This window comes from Bos javanicus, chromosome 15, assembly GCF_032452875.1.
Source record: "Bos javanicus breed banteng chromosome 15, ARS-OSU_banteng_1.0, whole genome shotgun sequence".
NCBI classification, from domain to species: domain Eukaryota; kingdom Metazoa; phylum Chordata; class Mammalia; order Artiodactyla; family Bovidae; genus Bos; species Bos javanicus.
The window spans coordinates 56,939,995-56,959,609 of NC_083882.1; the positions used below are offsets into that span (position 1 = coordinate 56,939,995).

The window sequence follows — 19,615 nt, forward strand, 5'->3', positions numbered from 1 at the left end:
TTTTCTCATTCTGAAAAATGGAACTATTTTGCTACTAACATCTATCTCATGTAATTAATATGACAGGGTTGACTCATCACAGGTTCTCAGTAAACAGTAGACACTTCTCTCTTTCTCCTCATTCATCTCTTAAATACACACACACACACACACACACACACACACACAGCCTGACCATAATACCTGTTATCACTGGCCATTCCCCAACACATACTATTTTAGACCTTGGAGGATTTTACCCATTTGTACATTTAAAAATTACCACCTATCTTGCTTTCAAGTCTAGATCTGCCAGCTCTAACCTCTCAACTTTGTGAGCATAGTACACCACTTGTTTCTTCTTCTTTCACTAGTATTCTGGTATCTTCTCATTCTAGCTAAAATTCAGGAAATGAAAAACAAAAGAGTCATTATTGTCCCCTGTAAGTTCTTGCCCCCAGAAACATTTCCTAAAATCCACTGGTCACATACACATACACATGTGTACACTCAATGACAACACTACCAATTGAGTTTTTCTCTTTCCTGCATCCTTGCACAAGTCAGGAAGCAGGCACTTCCTGTTTAACCAGCAGTAAAAAAAAGACATAGAAGAAGGTCCTCCTGGTTTCTCAGTTAGGGTGCTGAGAGAGAATTCCATTTCCAAAATAGTTTCATATACAGCTCTTGACTCTTGTTTGTTTCCATGATATTTCACTGGGGACTGTTTTGAAGTACTAAGATGTGTTCAGGGGATATCTGCACTTGGTTCTAGAGTTGAAAACAGTAATATTTGAATTTAAACTAAAAGAACTCTGACTTGTACCATCACTGGTCAAATAAAACTAAAATTCCCTCTACCCTCCCCACAACTACTTCAATCTATTCCCAGTCAATGTGTAACAACAGAGAGAAAATTCTTATTTTTCTAGAAGGAGAATCCTTTTTTAGAAGAGGGCCTGTCTGATCAGAGAAATGCTATGACGGGCCATGTAGGGTTGTGAGTTTGACCAGAAGAAGCATGCCTGACTAACAAGCTAAATGAATTTCAAAAAGCTACAGTGCTAGCTGTCTACCAACCTTGTTTGGCTGAGTAAAGTACACTAGCTAAAGTCAGAGCTGGAAGAATCGGGGAAAGTTCCACCCTTAGGACATACCTTCTCCTTCCAAATGGATCAAGTAGAAGGCCACAGGCCAGGAAAGCAAAACCATCGCAGATATGCTGCTCAGGTGTATGTAGGGAGCAAAGACCTGAGAGAAAGCCAAAAGTCAGGCTAAACACATCTGGACAGACAAGGCTACAACTAAGGATGGTGCTTACCTGCAGTGACAGCCCAATGGTGAGCCATCTCTCTCTCCAAAAAGTTAATAAAATCCACATCAAAAATGAGCAAAGCAGAATCACTATCAGAACCATGATCTAGGGAAATAAAAAGAATATCTTGACTTCTTTGGGGCTTCCCTGATAGCTCAGTTGTTAAATAATCTGCCTGCAATGAAGGAGACCCCAGTTCGATTCCTGGGTTGGGAAGATCTGCTGGAGAAGGGATAGGCTATCCATTTTTCTTGGGCTTCCCTTGTGGCTCAGCTGGTAAAGAATCTGCCCGTAACGCAGGACACCTTGGTTCGATCCCTGGGTTTGGAAGATCCTCTGGAGAAGGGAAAAGGCTACCCATTCCAGTATTCTGGCCTGGAGAATTCCATGGACTGTATAGTCCATGGGGTCACAAAGAGTTGGACATAACTGAGCAACTTTCACTTTGACTTCTAGACACTAAGCTCGGATCAGAACTGTCTATGGGAAATGTGCATGAGTGTGTGATAAGTCACTTCAGTCATGTCCGACTCTTTGCAACCCTATGGACTGTAGCCTGCCAGTCTCCTCTATCCATGGGATTCTCCAGCCAAGAATACTGGAGTGGATTGCCATGCATGTACTCATAGTTTCAGGGACCTAATTTCCTCATCTATTTTAATCTAACCATTCTTTAATAGTCCATGGATCTAATAATCTACCTTCTTCCCTGTGAAGTCTTTTTTGTGCACCATGGTTAGAAAGAAAAAAAAAAAAAAACCTACACAGCTATGTGGTCTGATTCCTTTACTGATTTATTATCTCCATGTCAGCTTGGCCCTCAACATTGCTTAGCATGTCTCATTCAGTTTCAACAGTAGCCATTACAAATATTCGCTTTTTAAAAATACGACTCAATACAATCTCAGGTAAACAATATTTTGTTCAATGTATGGTTTCCCCAAATAGACTATAAGCTTCATGAAATCAGGGATAATGTTCATGATTATATATTTATTGTCTTTTGAATGTCTGACACATAATAAACTTTCTATAAATATTTGGTGAACAGATGAAAAAAACCTGCTGGCCAGAAAACTATATTTAGTCATAGGAAATGAACATTGAGACCAAGAATACATAACTTTAACTGCTTCCCTTCAGATAGATAGTTTTCTATATGTATGTAGCCCTCTAGACAGTGCTTGGCTTCCACTCCTCCATAATTCTTTATCTATGAAAGTAACTGAATCTGTAATTAAACCTTATAAAAGAAACTCCAGGCCTTGCTGCCCTCAGGGTTAATTTTTCAAATATTTAAGGAAGAAATATTTCAACTTTAAAAAACTCTTCCAAAGAATAAAGAGGGAATTTTCTCTAACTTGTTTCTTGAAGCCAAAAAAAAAAAAAAAACCCACTGATATTCACACTCAACAAGGACATTATAGGAAACAAAAATGACAGTCCAAACTCTTCTATACATGGATCTATGCAGATATTAAAATCTTAAATAACTTATTAGCAAACCAAATGCATCACAATACAAACTTTAATAGACAAATGAGACTCACCTGAATCGCATGTAATTCTGTGATTTTATTCAACACCAAGCTTTACTAATGATTTAAGGCAATTATAAGGTACAGATAAAACAGTTTCCCTTGGAGATCTGTCAAAAGTAGCTATTCATAAAAAGGTCTTTCCTATAATATGATATATTCTGGTCTGGGACTCAAACTGTGAGGTGTGTTTTGAGTAAAGTATGTGGAAACATTTCTTCACAGAAGGAATCTTTTGGGTTATGGTGCATCATTTTTTAAAAAATATATTTTGTTAACTATACAACTTCAGCCAGCCATGCCTCCCATCTTACAAATCTATAAATTCCAGGTAAGTTTATTTATTGTAAGCAACCTAGATATACCAATTTAGATCCTCCTAGAAATTTCTATAGATAAGGACTCTCCATTATCTTTTGGTTAATAAATATCTTTAGTACGTTTATTAGGAGGTTGGGTTATTAGTTATATATAGATTTTTTTAAATAAAGAGTTTTAATTGAGGTCATTCATTATTCTCTGAGCACATTTAAGTAGAAGGGAATGCACTATAGGCCTGATTGCTAACCCTCTCCTTCCAGGTTTACTCTTTTCACACTGAAATTCCAAGCCCTAAAGAAACTCCCTTGCCAAGGAGACTTAAGGCCAAGGGTTTAAAGGTCCACACAAATTAGTCATCTTCCAAGGGTATTTCCACTCCTCTAATAACCAGCTCCACTACTTCTCATTGACTATGCATTTGTAACTGGAATTAGATCACAGAATACCTGAAGAGATGATGGCTTTGTTAAATATATATCCTGTATATATCCTGTATATATGTATCCTTTGTTAAATATATATATATATATATATATATATATATATATATATATATATATATACATATATCCTGTAGAATATGTGTCAGAATTGATTCTGAGGATGCTTGCCAAAGAAAAAACAATGTAATATTAAGGATGCTAGACAAGGAGAAAATAAAGTAATATTAAACCAGGCTGAATTTATTGATATATGTGCACTTACCAGAGATTCTAAAGTCAATGTATCAGCATCCAGGTATTATGCATCTCAGTGGTTCTGTTTGTGTATCTGAAACCTTGGCTTAATAGTTCAGTTCAGTTCAGTCACTCAGTCGTGTCCAACTCTTTGTGACCCAATGAACTGCAGCACACCAGGCCTCCCTGTCCATCACCAACTTCCAGAGTTTACCCAAACTCATGTCCGTTGAGTTGGTGATGCCATTCAACCATCTCATCCCCTATCGTCCCCTTCTCCTCCTGCCCTCAATCTTTCCCAGCATCAGGGTCTTTTCAAATGAGTCAGCTTTTCACATCAGGTGGCTAGAGTATTGGAATTTCAGCTCAATAGTAGCCCATGCTTTATAAAATTGGGACATCAGCAATTTCTTAGTGTAATATGGAAGAAAGAATCCAATGATTTATTGAGAAAAGGTTACTGGAATGCTGTTAATATCACCTATGATGAGCTAAGCCACTCTATATCATGCTCTATGGGAGGTCTCAGAGGACACTGAAAAGCTCATTGGTGAGGAAAGTGTCAGCATCCTTGAAAAGCACTGTAGTGGCCATCCTTTATGCCTGGATAAAGGTGAGAAGTGCTGCCATTGAAACTGGCTCCCTGAGTTCAAAGGCAATGATGAGAGTCTGCTAGGAAGGGGCCAAGTAGCAGCACTCACTGCCAGAGGCAACGTAAGCATGGTTTCCGTAACAGACACAAGCCTGGAATAGTAATTAGAATGGTTTAACCCATAGGTTCTCTTGGTAGTGACTAACTGCTCATGGTGTCCCAACTCCAAAACTCACAGGATCTCAGTAAAGCCTATTATGTTCACTCTTCAATTTCCTGTTTCTTTGTATGATCTTGTGATTTCGATTTCCATTCATTCTAACTCTTAAATTTGTATTTTCAGTTCATCCTTTCCTTTTGAGTAAAAGGAAATTTAAGGAGACCACTCAGAGTTTGACATGTTTCTGGATTTGAGGAAATACAAGGAATGGTATCAAAGCCATACCTGAAAGCCTATAAATAGCAAGGGGCTGTGCTAGAGATGCTCAAGCCCATGGCAGAACAAAATGAGGGAGGCAGTGTTGGAAATGAGCTGCATGTCTTCATATGTTGGGTCAGTGATACCTGCTTCCTCTGACCAGATATGGATCCTCTGTTACTACTAGTAAAATTTTATTTTTAAATTTATTTATTAAAAAATTTTATTAGAATATAGTTGCTTTACAATGTTGTGTTAGTTTCTATTGTACAGCAAAGGGAATCAGCTGTATATATACACATATTCCCACTTTTTGGGATTTCCTTCCCATTTAGGTTACAACAGGGTCTGACTCTTTGTGACCCCATGGACTGTAGTCTGGCAAGCTCTTCTGTCCATGGGGATTCTTCAGGCAAGAATATTGGAGTGGGTTTCCATGCCCTCCTCCAGGGGCTCTTCTTGACCTAGAAATTGAACCTGCATCTCCTGTGTCTCCTGCATTGCAGAATTCTTTTCCACTGAGCCATCAGGAAAGCTCAGTCTACTACAATAAACTAAAATTCTTAATGACTGAAATAAGAAAGTTCTGTGACTATGAAGGACTGAGAAAATAATGGAGTTTGCCCAGGATTTTATGGGAATGGGAAGAACAGAATCACAGAATGAGTTTAACATGGAGTAGTGAGGAAAAAAAAAATGGAGAAGGAAATGGCAACCCACTCCAGTTTTCTTGCCTGGAGAATCCCAGGGACGGGGGAGCCTGGTGGGCTGCCGTCTATGGGGTCACACAGAGTTGGACACGACTGAAGCAAATTAGTAGTAGCAGTAGCAGCAGTGAGAAAAAATAAAATTTGGGTTCAGCTTGGTCAGTAAGCCAGTTCCACCTGTTAGACACTGAATGATTTCAGTTGAAACAGTGTAAGCAGGTCTCTTGTTTCTAAGGGAGACAAAGAAAGGGAAGCTCTGTATTTAACACTTAGTGCCAAGAGGCACATTCAGTCCTTGTCTCAGGTCTCCTATGAAGATTCAGATGTCCTACCTTATGATACCAGTGCAGGTATAGTTCATTTTTTTCCCAACACAGCAAAAATCCAAGTACCTGAAAAGAAACAAAGAAAGAGAAAAAAACCAAGATGCTACACAAAATTGAACTCAAAATTCCTTTCACAGTCTGGCATTACATTCACTCTTTGCTACACCTTCCCTTTTCATCATCTAAGAGTTTGCCATGCTGTTCCTCTGCCTAAAAAGCTCTCCCTTCCCATGCATGGACCCATCAGACACAGTTCACATGTTACTTCCTAGCTGTAACTTTCACCAGCAATCCAGAGAGAATTTATTATCTTCTCTGGGATTTTATAACAATCAGTACATTTATATCCTTCCTGAGTTTCTACCAATATTCTTTTCCGTGTGATGGAGCTTATTCCTGGTGTTAGGTAGAGACACTAGTAAGAGAACAGAGGTCATGGGCCAGCCCTTCCAAGGGTCATTTAAAAGTTCTTTTTTGGGACTTTATTTGTGGCTCAGTGGTTAAGAATCTGCCTTGTGATGCAAGGGTTTGATCTCTGGCTGGGGAACTAAGATCTCACATGCAGAGGAGCAACTTAGCCCATAAGCCACAACTACAGAGTTCATACACATCAGTGAAAGACCTTGAACTATGCAACCAAGAACCAAAGACAGCCAAATAAATAAATAGTTTTTTTTTTTTTAAGCTCTTCTTTGAGGAACTAGTGCCATTGTCACAACTGTTACCCACTGCTGTTAACATTGGTATTAGTCAGTAAACCTTAATTAGGTTTGGATCTAATTAATTCAAGCCTTAATTAGGTTTGAATCTATGTAATCACCAAGTCAGTGTGAAGACACAGACTGAAAACTGGAGTCGTCCAATTCTTAGGTTATTAAGGAGAGTTTGAATGCATAAGGCACTCACCTTTTTATCAAAATAATTTTATGGATATGATTTTATTTGTACTTTGGTGGTGGTTTAGTTGTTAAGTTGCACACAACTCTTGTGACCCCATGGACTATAGCCACCAGTATCCTCTATCCATGGGATGTTCCAAGCAAGAATACTGAAGTGGGTTGCCATTTACTTCTCCAGGGGATGTTTCTAACCCAGGGATCAAATTTGGGCCTCCTGCATTGCAGGCTGATTCTTTACTGACTGAGTCACCAGGCCATTTATTTGTACATTACCAAGCTCTATAAAATATCATTAAATATTATGATAATTCTCATTAGAACCAAGACATTGAGGCTTAGAAGAGTTATGTGACTTGGTCAAGGTTACAAAATAACTTAAAGCAGAAATAGAATCTAGGTCTCCTCTGTTGTTGCCACTGTATCCAAAAACAGGTAGGGTAGAGGAGAAGCCTACTGAAAAACACATGGCTTATTGGACAGTGGAAGTCCATCTTGGTTTTATTTTGATCATGTATGAGAGTAGTATAATTCAATGGCCAGATGCTTGCCCAAAATACATCATTCATCTGCATTTTTCTCATTAAATAGAAAAATTTCTAACTAATTTCTATCTACAGACACCCTTCACACAATGACTTTCAAAATGATAATCTTAATTAGAATCTGATTTATATCAAGTATCTTAGTCTACTTTTCAGGCCTTACAAAATCTAGCACAAGTCTATTGTTTTAACCATATTCCCCATTTTTATTCACTATCCCCTACATGCTAACAGTACTGATTCTTCTCTCTTATCTAGTCACACTCCATATATCTCTGTCTTACTGACTTTGTCATGATGTTGCCATGGTCTGGACTTTCTTCTGCACTCCCATAAACATGTGTCTAAATCCAACATCCTTTCAAGATCCCACTCCTCTGCCACCTCCTCCAAGGAGTTTCACTTAATCCTCTTGACTGAAAGTTGCCTCTTCCTTCTCAGAACCCAGGATGAACTTTATTTAGGCCTTCTAATGACAATTATAATGCTCTGTCTGTGTTGGTTATTTTTGTCTAGGACTTACTTCCCTACTAGATTCTAAACTCATTGAATTAAGGACTATTGTAACTTTATTTCTCATACCTCTGTCTTTGAAGTGCCCTGAATAAAAACAGAAACTGCATGTCTTTGATCTCTGTAACCTCAGTACTTATGGATCATACAATAATCAATATATTTTGCTGAAAGAAAAGTTAATGCAAATGTCAACTGATTTGGGAGTTGGGTTTTTTAGTATCAGATAAGAAATCAGTGGGGACAAGAAATTATGAAATCAGAGAAAGATATATATATGTCCAATGTGTAAGTGGGTACCGAAAAACTCCAGTAACCTAAACGTTAGTCTCCCATAAATGTTCCACTTCTACAGATTCCGCTACTGCTTGCCCTCAGTTTCTCATACTACATGACGCTGCTATGTCTGGTGTGAATTTCTCACACTACAGATATTACTATGTCAGGAAACAGGCAGGGTCTCTACTGTGTAAAGATACTTGCTAAAATAAATGTACTTTGCACCTGGACTAGGGGACTAGCACTTGCACAGTATACCAGGTGTAACACACTAGATAATTTGTAAGGCCCAGAAAGACTGATTCTCAGGAGATGCGCTATGAAATGAATAGTTAAATGTGTAAAAGTACTGCCATGTGAAGGTGTGAGCATCTAAAATGACAATACTGAGTGAACCAGAAAGTAAGCCATGAAACAGAGGAAGAGAAAAAGGATGTCCTGCCTCCTTTTCAAAGGGTCAAAGAAGAAAGACATACCTTCTAACAGCACAAGCCTTTCCCCCTGCAATCTATCCCTCCTCCCTAATATTCAAGGGGCTGATGTAAACCCAAACTATGCTAAGAGTGATCTGAGGGCTCCCAGCACCAACTGGGAACCATACCACAGATAAGAGCACCTCATGAGGCTACTCAAGAAGCGGGTGGGAGAAATAGGAAACATTACTCACCACCAGCATTGTTGTGTAGGCAGCCAGGATCCCAATGACACTCAGCAAGACAAGGGACCAAAAGAACCAAATTCTTGCACCTAGGAAAACAACCCTGCAAAAATATGTTTCAATTCCTAAAATACATAAATTAGTAGCATCTGTGTCAAGGATAAGGGATAGGACTGGACTAGATGAGGTATAAGAAAACAGGGGCTGAAAAGAAAAGCAATTTGGGAATAGATACCCTTTGGGGATATTTATTTGAGAAGTTTTAACTTTGTTCTACAGACAATTATGTACTTTAACAGGGTTCTGTATGAGTTGCATGGCTTTTAAAAGCTATTTAAGATACTATTAGAATTAGAATACTATTTAGAATACTCAAAAACTTTGTACTCAGTAAAAAAAATATGGAAATTCTGGAATGTCAAAAGAGGAAAAGTCATCTGTAAGTTCACTGCTTTCACATAGCTAATACTTTCCATTTCGGCAGATTTTTTATCCATATAAATATATGTTTTCTTACATAACAGCAAGCCACTATATTAATGTCTATATTCTGTGTAAGAGCTCTGGATCCTTTAAAAACATCTCTGGTCTCTTTTGTGTCTAAAGTAGTTTATGAGACAAAACTGCTAATAAATTGATTTCTTAAACAAAGTTATAATTGCACAAGCCTCTTAGATAGCATCACCCATCAGAGGGGCAGACAGAAGAAACAAGAAGAACTACAATTCTGCAGCCTTTGGAATAGAAACCACAATCACAAAACAACAAGAAAAAATTGAGACAGCAGAGGATTATGTCCCAGATGAAGAACAAGATAAAACTCCAGAAAAACAACTAAGTGAAGTGGAGAGAGGCAAGGATTAAAAGAGTTAAGAATACTGACAGTGCAGGTGATCCAGGATACAGAAAAAGAATGGAGGCAAGGATTGAAAAGATGTAAGAACTGTTTAATAAAGACCAAGAAGAAAAGAACACACACACATAGATGAACAATAGCTGAAATGAAAAATACAGTAGAAAGAATCAATAGCAAAATAAGTGAGGCAAAAGAATGGATAAGTGATCTGGAAGACACAGTGGTGGAAATCACTGTTGTGGAACAGAAGAGAAAAGAATGAAAAGAAATGAAGACAGTCTAAGAGACCTCTGAGACAACATTAAATGCATCAACATTCACATGATAGGGGTCCCAGAAGGAGGAGACAGAAAGGACTTGAAAAATTATTTGAAGAGATAATAGTTGAAAACTTCCCTAACATGGGAAAGGAAACAGTCACTAAAGTCCAGGAAATGCAGAAACCCAGGCAGGATAAACCCAAGGATAAGCATGACAAGACACATAGTAATCAAATTCACAAAAATTAAAGACAAAGAAAAAATATCAAAAACAACAAGGCAAAAGCAACCAATTACATACAAGGGAATCCCCAGAATGTTACTAGTTGACTGCTCAGCAGAAACTCTGCAGGCCAGAAGGGAATGGCACAATAAATTCAAAGTGATGAAAAGGAAGAACCTACAAACAAGAATACTCTACACAGCAAGGCTCTCATTCAGAATCGATGGAGAAATCAAAAGTTTTATAGTCAAGCAAAAGCTAAGAGAATTCAGCACCACTAGACAACCTTATACATATACAGACAACTGTATCAAAACCTCATGGAAACAGCACAACCAAAAACTAACTAGATGTGTGCATGTGTACACACACACACACACAAAAGGAATCCAAACACAACACTATAAACTTAGTCATCAAACCATAAGAAAATAGAACAAAAGAGGAAGGAAAGAAAAAAGACCTAGAAAAACAAATCCAAAACAATTAAGAAAATGGCAGTAGAAGCATACATATCAATAATTAAATATAAATGTATTAAATGCTCCAATCAAAAGACATACACTAGCTGAATGGATACATAAAAGACCCATATACATGCTGTCTATGAGAAACCCGCTTCATATCTAGGAACACATTCAGACTGAAAGTGAGGGGATAGAAAAAATATTCCATGAAAATGGAAATCTAAAGAAAATTGGAGTAGCAATACTCACATTAGGCAAAATAGATTTTAACATAAAGACTGTTACAACGGACAAAGAAGAACACTACATAGTGATCAAGGGATCAATCCAAGATGAAGCTCTTATAACAACTGTAATTATATATGCACCCAACATAGGAGCATGCCAATATATAAGACAAATATTAATGGCCACAAACGGGCAAATCGATGGTAACACAATAATTGTGGAGGATGTTAACACCTCAGTTATATCAATGGACAGATCATCCAGACAGATGATCAATAAGCAAACACAAGCCTTATGTAACATATTAGACCAGATACACTTAGTTGATATTTATAAAGTGTGTGCTGTTGTATTCAAGTCTTTGTGAGCCCATGGACTGCAATCCACTAGGCTCCTCTGTCCATGGAATTTTCCAGGCAAGAATACTGGAGTGAGTTGCCATTTCCTACTCCAGGGGATCTTCCTACCCAGGGATTGAACCTATGTCTCTTGCTTTGGCAGGCAGATTCTTTACCACTGTGCCACCTGAGAAGCTGATATTTATAAAGCATTCCATCCAGAAGCAGCAGAACACAAATTCTTCTCAAATACACATGGAACATTCTCCATGACTGACCACATGCTGGGCCACAAAGCAAGACTTGGTAAACTTAAGAAAACTGAAATCATATAAAGCATCCTTTCCAAGCACAACTCCATGAGATGAAAAGTAAACTACATGAAAAAAGTATAAAAAACAAAAACACTTAGAGGCTAAACAGTATACTACTAAACAACCAATGGAGCACTGAAGAAATTAAAGAAGTAAAAAAAAAAAGAAAATCTAGAGACAAATGACAATGAAAACATAATGACCCGGAACCTATGAGATGCAGCAAAACCTATTCTACCAGGAAAGTGTATATCAATACAATCTTACCTCAGGAAACAAGAGAAATCACAAATAAACAACCTAACCTTGTACAAAAAATAACTAAAGAGCAAGAAAACCTGAAATTAGTAAAAGTAAAGAAATCATAAAGAACAGAATAGAAATAAATGAAATAGAAACAACAACAACAACAAAAAACAATAGCAAAGATCAATGAAACTAGAAGCTGGTTCCTTGAAAAGATAAACGAAATTATAAACATTTGGCTAGACTCATCAAGAAAAATGGGAGAGGACTCAAATCATTCACATTAGAAATGAAAAATAAGAGGTTACAACAGACACCACAGGAATACACAGGATCATAAGAGACTACTATGAGCAATTATAAGTCCCCCAAATGGACAACTTGGAAGAAATGGACAAATTCTTAGAAAGGTACAACCTTCCAAGACTGAAACAGGAAGAGATAGAAAATATGAACAGACCAGTCATATGTACTGACATGGAAAGTATGATCAAAGGTCTTTCAAGAAAAAAAGTCTAGGACCAAATGGCTTCATGGGCAAATTCCATCAAAGGTTTAGAGAAGAGTTAACATCTATCCTCATGAAACTATTCCAAAGAAATTTCAGAAGCAAGAATACTCCCAAACTTATTCTATGAGGCCACCAACACCCTGGTAAAAAAAAACCAGACAAAGATACCACAGAAAAGAAAATTATAGGTCAATAACTGTGATGAATATAGATGCAAAAATCCTCAACAATATTCTATCAAACTGAAACCAACAACAGATTAAAAGGATCATACATCATTATCAAGTGGCATTTATCCCAGGGATGCAAGGATTCTTCAATATATACAAATCAATCAGTGTGATACACCACATCAACAAGTTAAAGAAAAAAAACCATAAGATCATCTCAATAGATGCAGAAAAGCTTTTGAAAAAAATTCAGTAGCTATATATGATAAAAACTCTCCAGGAAGTGGGCATAGGTGGAATATACCTCAATATAATAAAGGCTATGTATGACAAACCCACAGTTAACATCATATTCAACAATGAAAAGGTGAAAGCATTTCCTCTAAGATCAGGAACAAGACAAGAATGTCCACTCTCACCAGTTTTAGTCAACATAATTTTGAAAGTTTAGCCATGGCATTCAGAGAAGATAAAGAAATAATTCAACCTGAAGAAGAAGTAAAACTGTTACTGCATATGACAAGATACTATAAGTAGAATATCCTAAAGATGCTACCACAAAGCTACTAGAGATCATTAATGAATTTGGTACAGTTTCAGGATACAAAATTAACTCTATTACATTCCTATGCATTAACAACAAAAAATCAGAAAGAGAAATTTAAGAAACAAATCCATTTACCATCACATCAAGAAGAATAAAATATGTAAGAATAAATAAATCTACCTAAGGAGGCAAAAGACCTGAACTCTGAAAACCATAAGTCACTGATGAAAGAAATTGAAGATGGAAAGATGTACCATGTTCTTGGATGGGCAGAATCAATATTGTCAAAATGAGTATACCATCCAAGGCAATCTATAGATTCAATACAGTCCATATGAAAACACGAATGCCATTTTTCACAGAACTAGAACAACAACAACAAAAAATTAAAACATGTATGGAAACACAAAAGACCCTGAGTAACCAAACCAAACATTGGAAAGAAAAATGGAGCTGGAGGAATCAGGCTCCCTGACTTCATACTGTATCACAAAGTTACAGTAATCAAAATAGTACTGGCACAAAGTATGGTACTGTCACATAGACAGAAATATAGATCAATAGAACAGGATGGAAAAAACAGAAGTAAACTCACATGTGCTAAGTCATGTCTGACTCTTTTTGTGACCCTATAGACTGTAGACAGCCAGGTACCTCTGTCCATGGGATCCTCCAGGCAAGAATACTGGATTGGGTTGCTGTGTCCTTCTCCACAGGATCTTCCCAATCCAGGGACTGAACCTACGTCTCTTAGGTCTCCTGCATTGACGGACAAGTTCTTTACCACTATTACCACCTGGGAAACCCAAAACTCAAAACACGTATGACCAACTGATGTATGAAGAAATAGGCAAGAATACACAAAGCAGAAAATACAGTCTCCTTGATAAATGGTTCTGGGAAAACTGGACAGCTACTTGTAAAAGGATTAAATTAGAACATTCTTTAACATCATACACAAAAATAAAATAACAATGGGTTAAAACTCTAAATGTAAGAATAGTGAAAGTGAAAGTTAAGTCACTCAGTTGTGTCCGACTCTTTGTGACCCCATGGACTGTAGCCCACCAGGCTCCTCAGTCCATGGAATTTTCCAGGCAAGAGTACTGGAGTGGGTTGCCATTTCCTTCTCCAGGGGATCTTCCCAACCCAGGGATCGAACCCAGGTTTCCCGCACTGCAGGCAGACGCTTTACCGTCTGAGCCACCAGGGAAGCCCCAAACATAAGAATAGATATTATAAAATTCTTAGAGGAAAACATAGGAAGCGCACTCTTTCACGTAAATTGCAGCAATACCTTTTTGATACATCTCCTAGAGTAACGGGAAAAAATAAATAAATGGGACCTACTTAAACTCAAAAGCATCTGCATAACAAAGGAAACTATTAACAAAATGAAAAGACAACACACGGAAAGGGAGAAAATATTTGTAAATTATGTGATTGACAAGGGATTAATCTCCAAAATATACAAACAACTCATGTATCTCAACTGCAAACAAGCAATGGAATATAAAAAATTGGGCAGAAGACCTAAATAGACATTTCTCCAAAGAAAACACAGAGATGGCCAAGAAGCACATGAAAAGATGTTCAACACTGCTATTTATTAGAGAAATGAAAGTTAAAATTACAATGAGGTATCACCTCATGCCAACCAGAATGGCCCTTATAAAAAAGTCTACTATTTACAATAGCCAAGACAAGAAAACAATCTTAGTGTCCACTGATGACTTAATAAAAATGTGGTATATACATACAGGAGAGTATTATTCAACTATATAAAAAATGAAAAATGCCATTTATGACAATAAGGATGGACCCTGACAGCATTATGCTAAGTAAAATCAGTCAGAGAAAGAAATAAATACCATATGACTTCATTCATACATGAAAAATGAAAACCAACCAACCAAACTCATAGACACAGAGAACAAATTGGTGATTATCAGAGAGAGGTGAGAGGTGGACAAATGGGTGAAAATGGATAAAAAGGTGTAAACTTCTAGTTATAGAATAAACATGTCCTGGGGATGAAATGCATATAGCATGGCGATTATAGTTAATAATACAGTATTGTATATTTGGAAGTTGTTAAGAGAATATTTCTTAAAAATTCTCATCACACACAAAAATTGAAACTATGTGTGATGTAGAATTTTAACCAGACTTACTGCAGTGATCATTCCACAATATATAGAAATAGCAAATCATTATGCTATAATATATACCTAAAAGAAATGTAATATTGTGTTTCAACTACATCTCAATATAAAGTTCTCTAAAACTAGGTAAAATTTTATAAAGAAGTGAAACATTTCTTATTTCCAATATTGTGGAGAACTTTAGAATTGATGAATAAATAAAGAATGCATATAAATGAGAAAACTAAATCCCACAAGATAAAGGAAGAAAACCAAAAAGAAAATAAATTACTAAAGAAATCAGTTTCAATACCTGGTAAATAATTAAATTAAATAAAAATAAATTTCTTCTATAAATTAATAAAAATGATTCAAAATTAGAATAGTCAATGCTGTCAATGGAAGTTTAAAATAGAAAGCCAAAACCTTTATTTTGAATGGAAACTACTACCTTTTGAGAAATACTTTAGTAATAGGAATAATGAATTTTACTAGTGTTTTATTCTTCTTGACTGAATAATGCCACTTGTGGGAATCTCCTGTAAGACTCTAAGTCAGAACACAAAGATTTCTCTACACTCATATTCTAGAAAAACTAATAATGCTTAACAATAAAAAATAAGTAAGTGCACTACCTCCTTACCAGTTGGCTCAGTGGGTAAAGAATCTGCCTGCAATGCAGGAGATGCAAGAGACATGGGTTGGGAAGTTCCCCTGGAGAATTTCTTCCTCCAGGGGACTTCAGTATTCTTGCCTGGAGAATCCCATGGACAGAGGAGCCTGGTGGGCCATAGTCCATGGGGTCGCCTAGAGTTGGACACAACTGAAGCGAGTGAGCACGGAAGTGCACTACAGTATCTTCATGTCATGAAAGACTCTAAAACCATTTAAAGTGATTTTCATTGAGTTTTAATAATTTGTCAAAATGTGTACAACTATTTTAAATGGGGGAAAAAAGAAAAATTACATATATGGTACAAGCATAATATAAAAATAAGCATAGGAAAAAAGACTGAGAAGTACACCAAGTGATTGCCACTGAAGAATAAGATAATATTTTCTACTTTTCTGCATTTCTTAATATTTAAAACAACATATTTTACTTATATAAAGAAAAAAGTAAACTGTATTACATTTTTAAAGCCTCATACTAAAAGATACCACTTTTGCCCTCAAATACCAAGTAATGGTACCATATATCAGTCAGGCCAGAGAAACTGGAAGAGCTAGGAATAGTTCAGAGCAGGAATCTGGCTAGAAAAGATGATGAGATGGGACACTGTTTCTGTCTCCAGAGTCTTAGAAAGCCCAGTAAAGAAAGAAGGAAGAAACAGAGGCTGGAGGTGAGGCAGAGACATCAGGGTTCATGGACAGAGATCATGAAGACCAACCAGTGTAGGTATCAGTAACCCAGACAGAGAAGCTGAGGACCAAGGTATCAGGGAATCATCTGAATAGAAGGACTGGGGGCACGGGAAGCACAGAGAAAGTGTCTCACTGAGCAGATTTGGTCTAAGTGTGAGAGGGAGCATAGGTGGAAGGGAAGTATAGTAGCTGAGGGTGCTGAGCAACCATACCCCTCCCCAGAGTTGTGCCTCCCATCCACTAGCTGTAGAACACCCATTTTTTCCCCACTTTTCCTCTTATGTCACCAGATCTTTTCAGCCTGAAGTAGCATCCATGTGGCTATTAGACCAAAGAACCCTTGCTGCTGCTAAGCCGCTTCAGTCGTGTCCGACTCTGCGCGACCCCATAGACAGCAGCCCACCAGGCTCTGCCATCCCTGGGATTTTTCAGGCAAGAACACTGGAGTGGGTTGCCATTTCCTTCTCCAATGCATGAAAGTGAAAAGTGAAAGTGAAGTCACTCAGTCGTGTCAGACTCTTTGCGACCCCACGGACTACAGCCTACCAGGTTCTTCCGTCCATGGGATTTTCCAGGCAAGAGTACTGGAGTGGGTTGCCATTGCCTTACTCAAATGAAAAATTAAAAAAAGTGAAACTCACCAGTCAAAGCCATTGTATTCATTTGAAGTCTCCACCCATGTAAACAGCAAAATTGTAGACAAGAAAAATGACATAATCAGCCAGGGGTAAAATATTCGCTCTCTCTGGGAAGAGAAAGAAGGAAGTCTCATTTAGCTCCATTTATCCATTGTATCTCAGCAACATCTGCTTATACTCCCCAGAGGTCTACATAGTTACACTGCAGCATTACACTCCCCAGGCTGGAGAGAACACTGTATTCTTTTACCCCTATGGAATTTTGTAAAAGCCTATTTATAACATTACCCTGAACTGGAATCATTTTTGTATAGATTTGTATCTGATGTTATCTGTTTCTTTTTTGAGTAAAAGGAACTTCTGTTACCCTTCTATATATCACCAATGTGGAGATCCAACCAGTCCATTCTGAAGGAGATCAGCCCTGGGATTTCTTTGGAAGGAATGATGCTAAAGCTGAAACTCCAGTACTTTGGCCACCTCATGCGAAGAGTTGACTCATTGGAAAAGACTCTGATGCTGGAAGGGATTGGGGGCAGGAGGAGAAGGGGACGACAGAGGATGAGATGGCTGGATGGCATCACTGACTCGATGGACGTGAGTCTGGGTGAACTCCGGGAGTTGGTGATGGACAGGGAGGCCTGGCGTGCTGCGATTCATGGGGTCGCAAAGAGTCAGACACGACTGAGCGACTGATCTGATCTGATCTTATCACAGTGTCTCAACAACCATCTGTTGAATTTATCCATCTCTTCAAGTATCAAATGTTTGTTCATTAGTTGAGTAACATATTCATTCACAAATTCACTTAGTCATTTATCTACCCACATTTTTGGGAAGGGAGGAATTTAGGGAATAAACAAGCTCCTTTTTTTTTTTCAGTATCCATTTTATATGAATACAATGTTAGGGACTTCACAATTTTCATTTGCTTTATTACTCAATATAGTCATATAAGTTAGGTATTGTTAACCTCATTTTGCAGAACTAAAGCTCAGAGAGGTAAGGTAATTGACTCAAGGTCACATAGCTAAGCGGTGGCAGGGGCACTATCCAGATATGTGAGCTCAAAGTCAAGATGGAGAGTATTTTTATGGAGAAGGTGAACAAACTGATTCTTGAAGACTACCCCAATAACTGAAACCGTATCAAATTCAGCCAAGCCAGAGTTGTCAAGCCCTGGGAACATTACTGTACCATATGAAAGAGAAATTTTGCCTCCTTGGGATACTGCATCCAAACTATTAAAAATGTATAGAGTCTCTGCCTTATATAAATTATGTGGCTATTGTGAAGACTAAGGGTAAGAAATAAAATGGGAAACAGAAAGAATACCCCAAAAAGGTGAGAGACACTACGAGCATTAAGGCACTTAACCACTGCTTCCAGCATGTAGGAAGATGAAGAGAGCATGTTTTGATTTCAGGTTTATATGCACTCTCTACATAAAACCTGTGTGACCTTTTAAAAACATGTATCAGATAAAGACTCCCCTGCTTACAACTCTCCCAGAACTTCCTACTATATCAGAATAATCATTCAAACTGCCTGCCATGGCCCTAAGGTCCTACATGATTAAGCCTTGCCCACTCCTGACCTCGTCCCACTCTACAAACTAATGTCATTACTGAACTCCATTCATGATGTTTTTTTTTTGTTTGTTTCTAAAACATGACCAAATCTGTTCCCATTTCAAGAGATTTGCATTTCCTGGTTCCTCAGGCTGAGATATTTTTGCCCCCAGACATATACATGGCTGGTCCCAAGGTCTTCACTTGAGACTGCTTATGTGACATTGTTTCAAAGTAGTCTTCTCTAACCGTGTTTCCATCTACCTAACACATTTTCCTATGCATTGTCTTCAAAGCTCTTATCTCCAGCTGAAACCACCTTTCTTCATTACTGTTTACTACCTAACTCATCCCTGTGACACGCAGGAGAGCCAGAGGCCTTAGTGGTCTTATTCACTATGGCACACATTCAATAAATGATGGATAAATCCATTTCCTTATTTTGATTTTCACTGTTGCCATTCATTTGAAAATGTTAAAAGCCTCCACACTGTTCCAGGAAAAAGTTCAGTTTAGTTTGACATAAAGTTACTACACAATCTGGTTAAAATATTCTCCAACCAGATCACTTACCATTTATCACCTAATATGTGTAAATTCAACAATGGAAGTTCATTTTTTACTGAACACACTACTGTTCTCCTTGGTGTCTTAAAATCTTTAGGGACTCTTATCTCCCTACGTGGCAGAAATAAAATTCTTAAAACCACAGTCTGTCCCGCCTCTGTCTCTAACTTCATTTCCCGTCACTTCTCCATCCATATCCTCTTCTCTACCAAAAATACACTTTATTCTAAGCGCTTTGACTCCTCCTCTGATATCACTTCTTTTGCCACCTTCTTTTCTTTACCTATCCAATTCTGATCACCTTTCACCTTATAAATAGCTATTTTTGACGCATTACACATGATGCATGACTGTCTGCATAGGCAGACACACACAGACACACACACAATTATAGCACTTATTTCAA

The 19,615-nt window shown here is 37.6% G+C and overlaps 1 protein-coding gene across 7 annotated transcripts in view; it reads right to left on the reverse strand.

Annotated features, from left to right (window-relative positions):
• The window catches only part of LOC133226897 (glycerophosphodiester phosphodiesterase domain-containing protein 4-like), a 136,383-nt gene that overhangs the window by 83,807 nt on the left and 32,961 nt on the right, over window positions 1-19,615 (reverse strand). For 5 of the 7 annotated variants that reach the window (XM_061380959.1, XM_061380960.1, XM_061380958.1 and 2 more), the window contains 6 exons: window positions 17,075-17,178; window positions 8,774-8,867; window positions 5,880-5,939; window positions 1,301-1,399; window positions 1,137-1,230; window positions 303-377 (listed from right to left, as the gene is read on the reverse strand). In XM_061380959.1, the coding sequence (XP_061236943.1) occupies window positions 303-377; window positions 1,137-1,230; window positions 1,301-1,399; window positions 5,880-5,939; window positions 8,774-8,867; window positions 17,075-17,148 (496 nt within the window). In that variant the 5' untranslated portion in view covers window positions 17,149-17,178. Of the gene's footprint in view, window positions 1-302; window positions 378-1,136; window positions 1,231-1,300; window positions 1,400-5,879; window positions 5,940-8,773; window positions 8,868-17,074; window positions 17,179-19,615 lie in introns of those variants that run through there. The other 2 variants (XM_061380961.1, XM_061380957.1) reach the window with 2 other exon arrangements.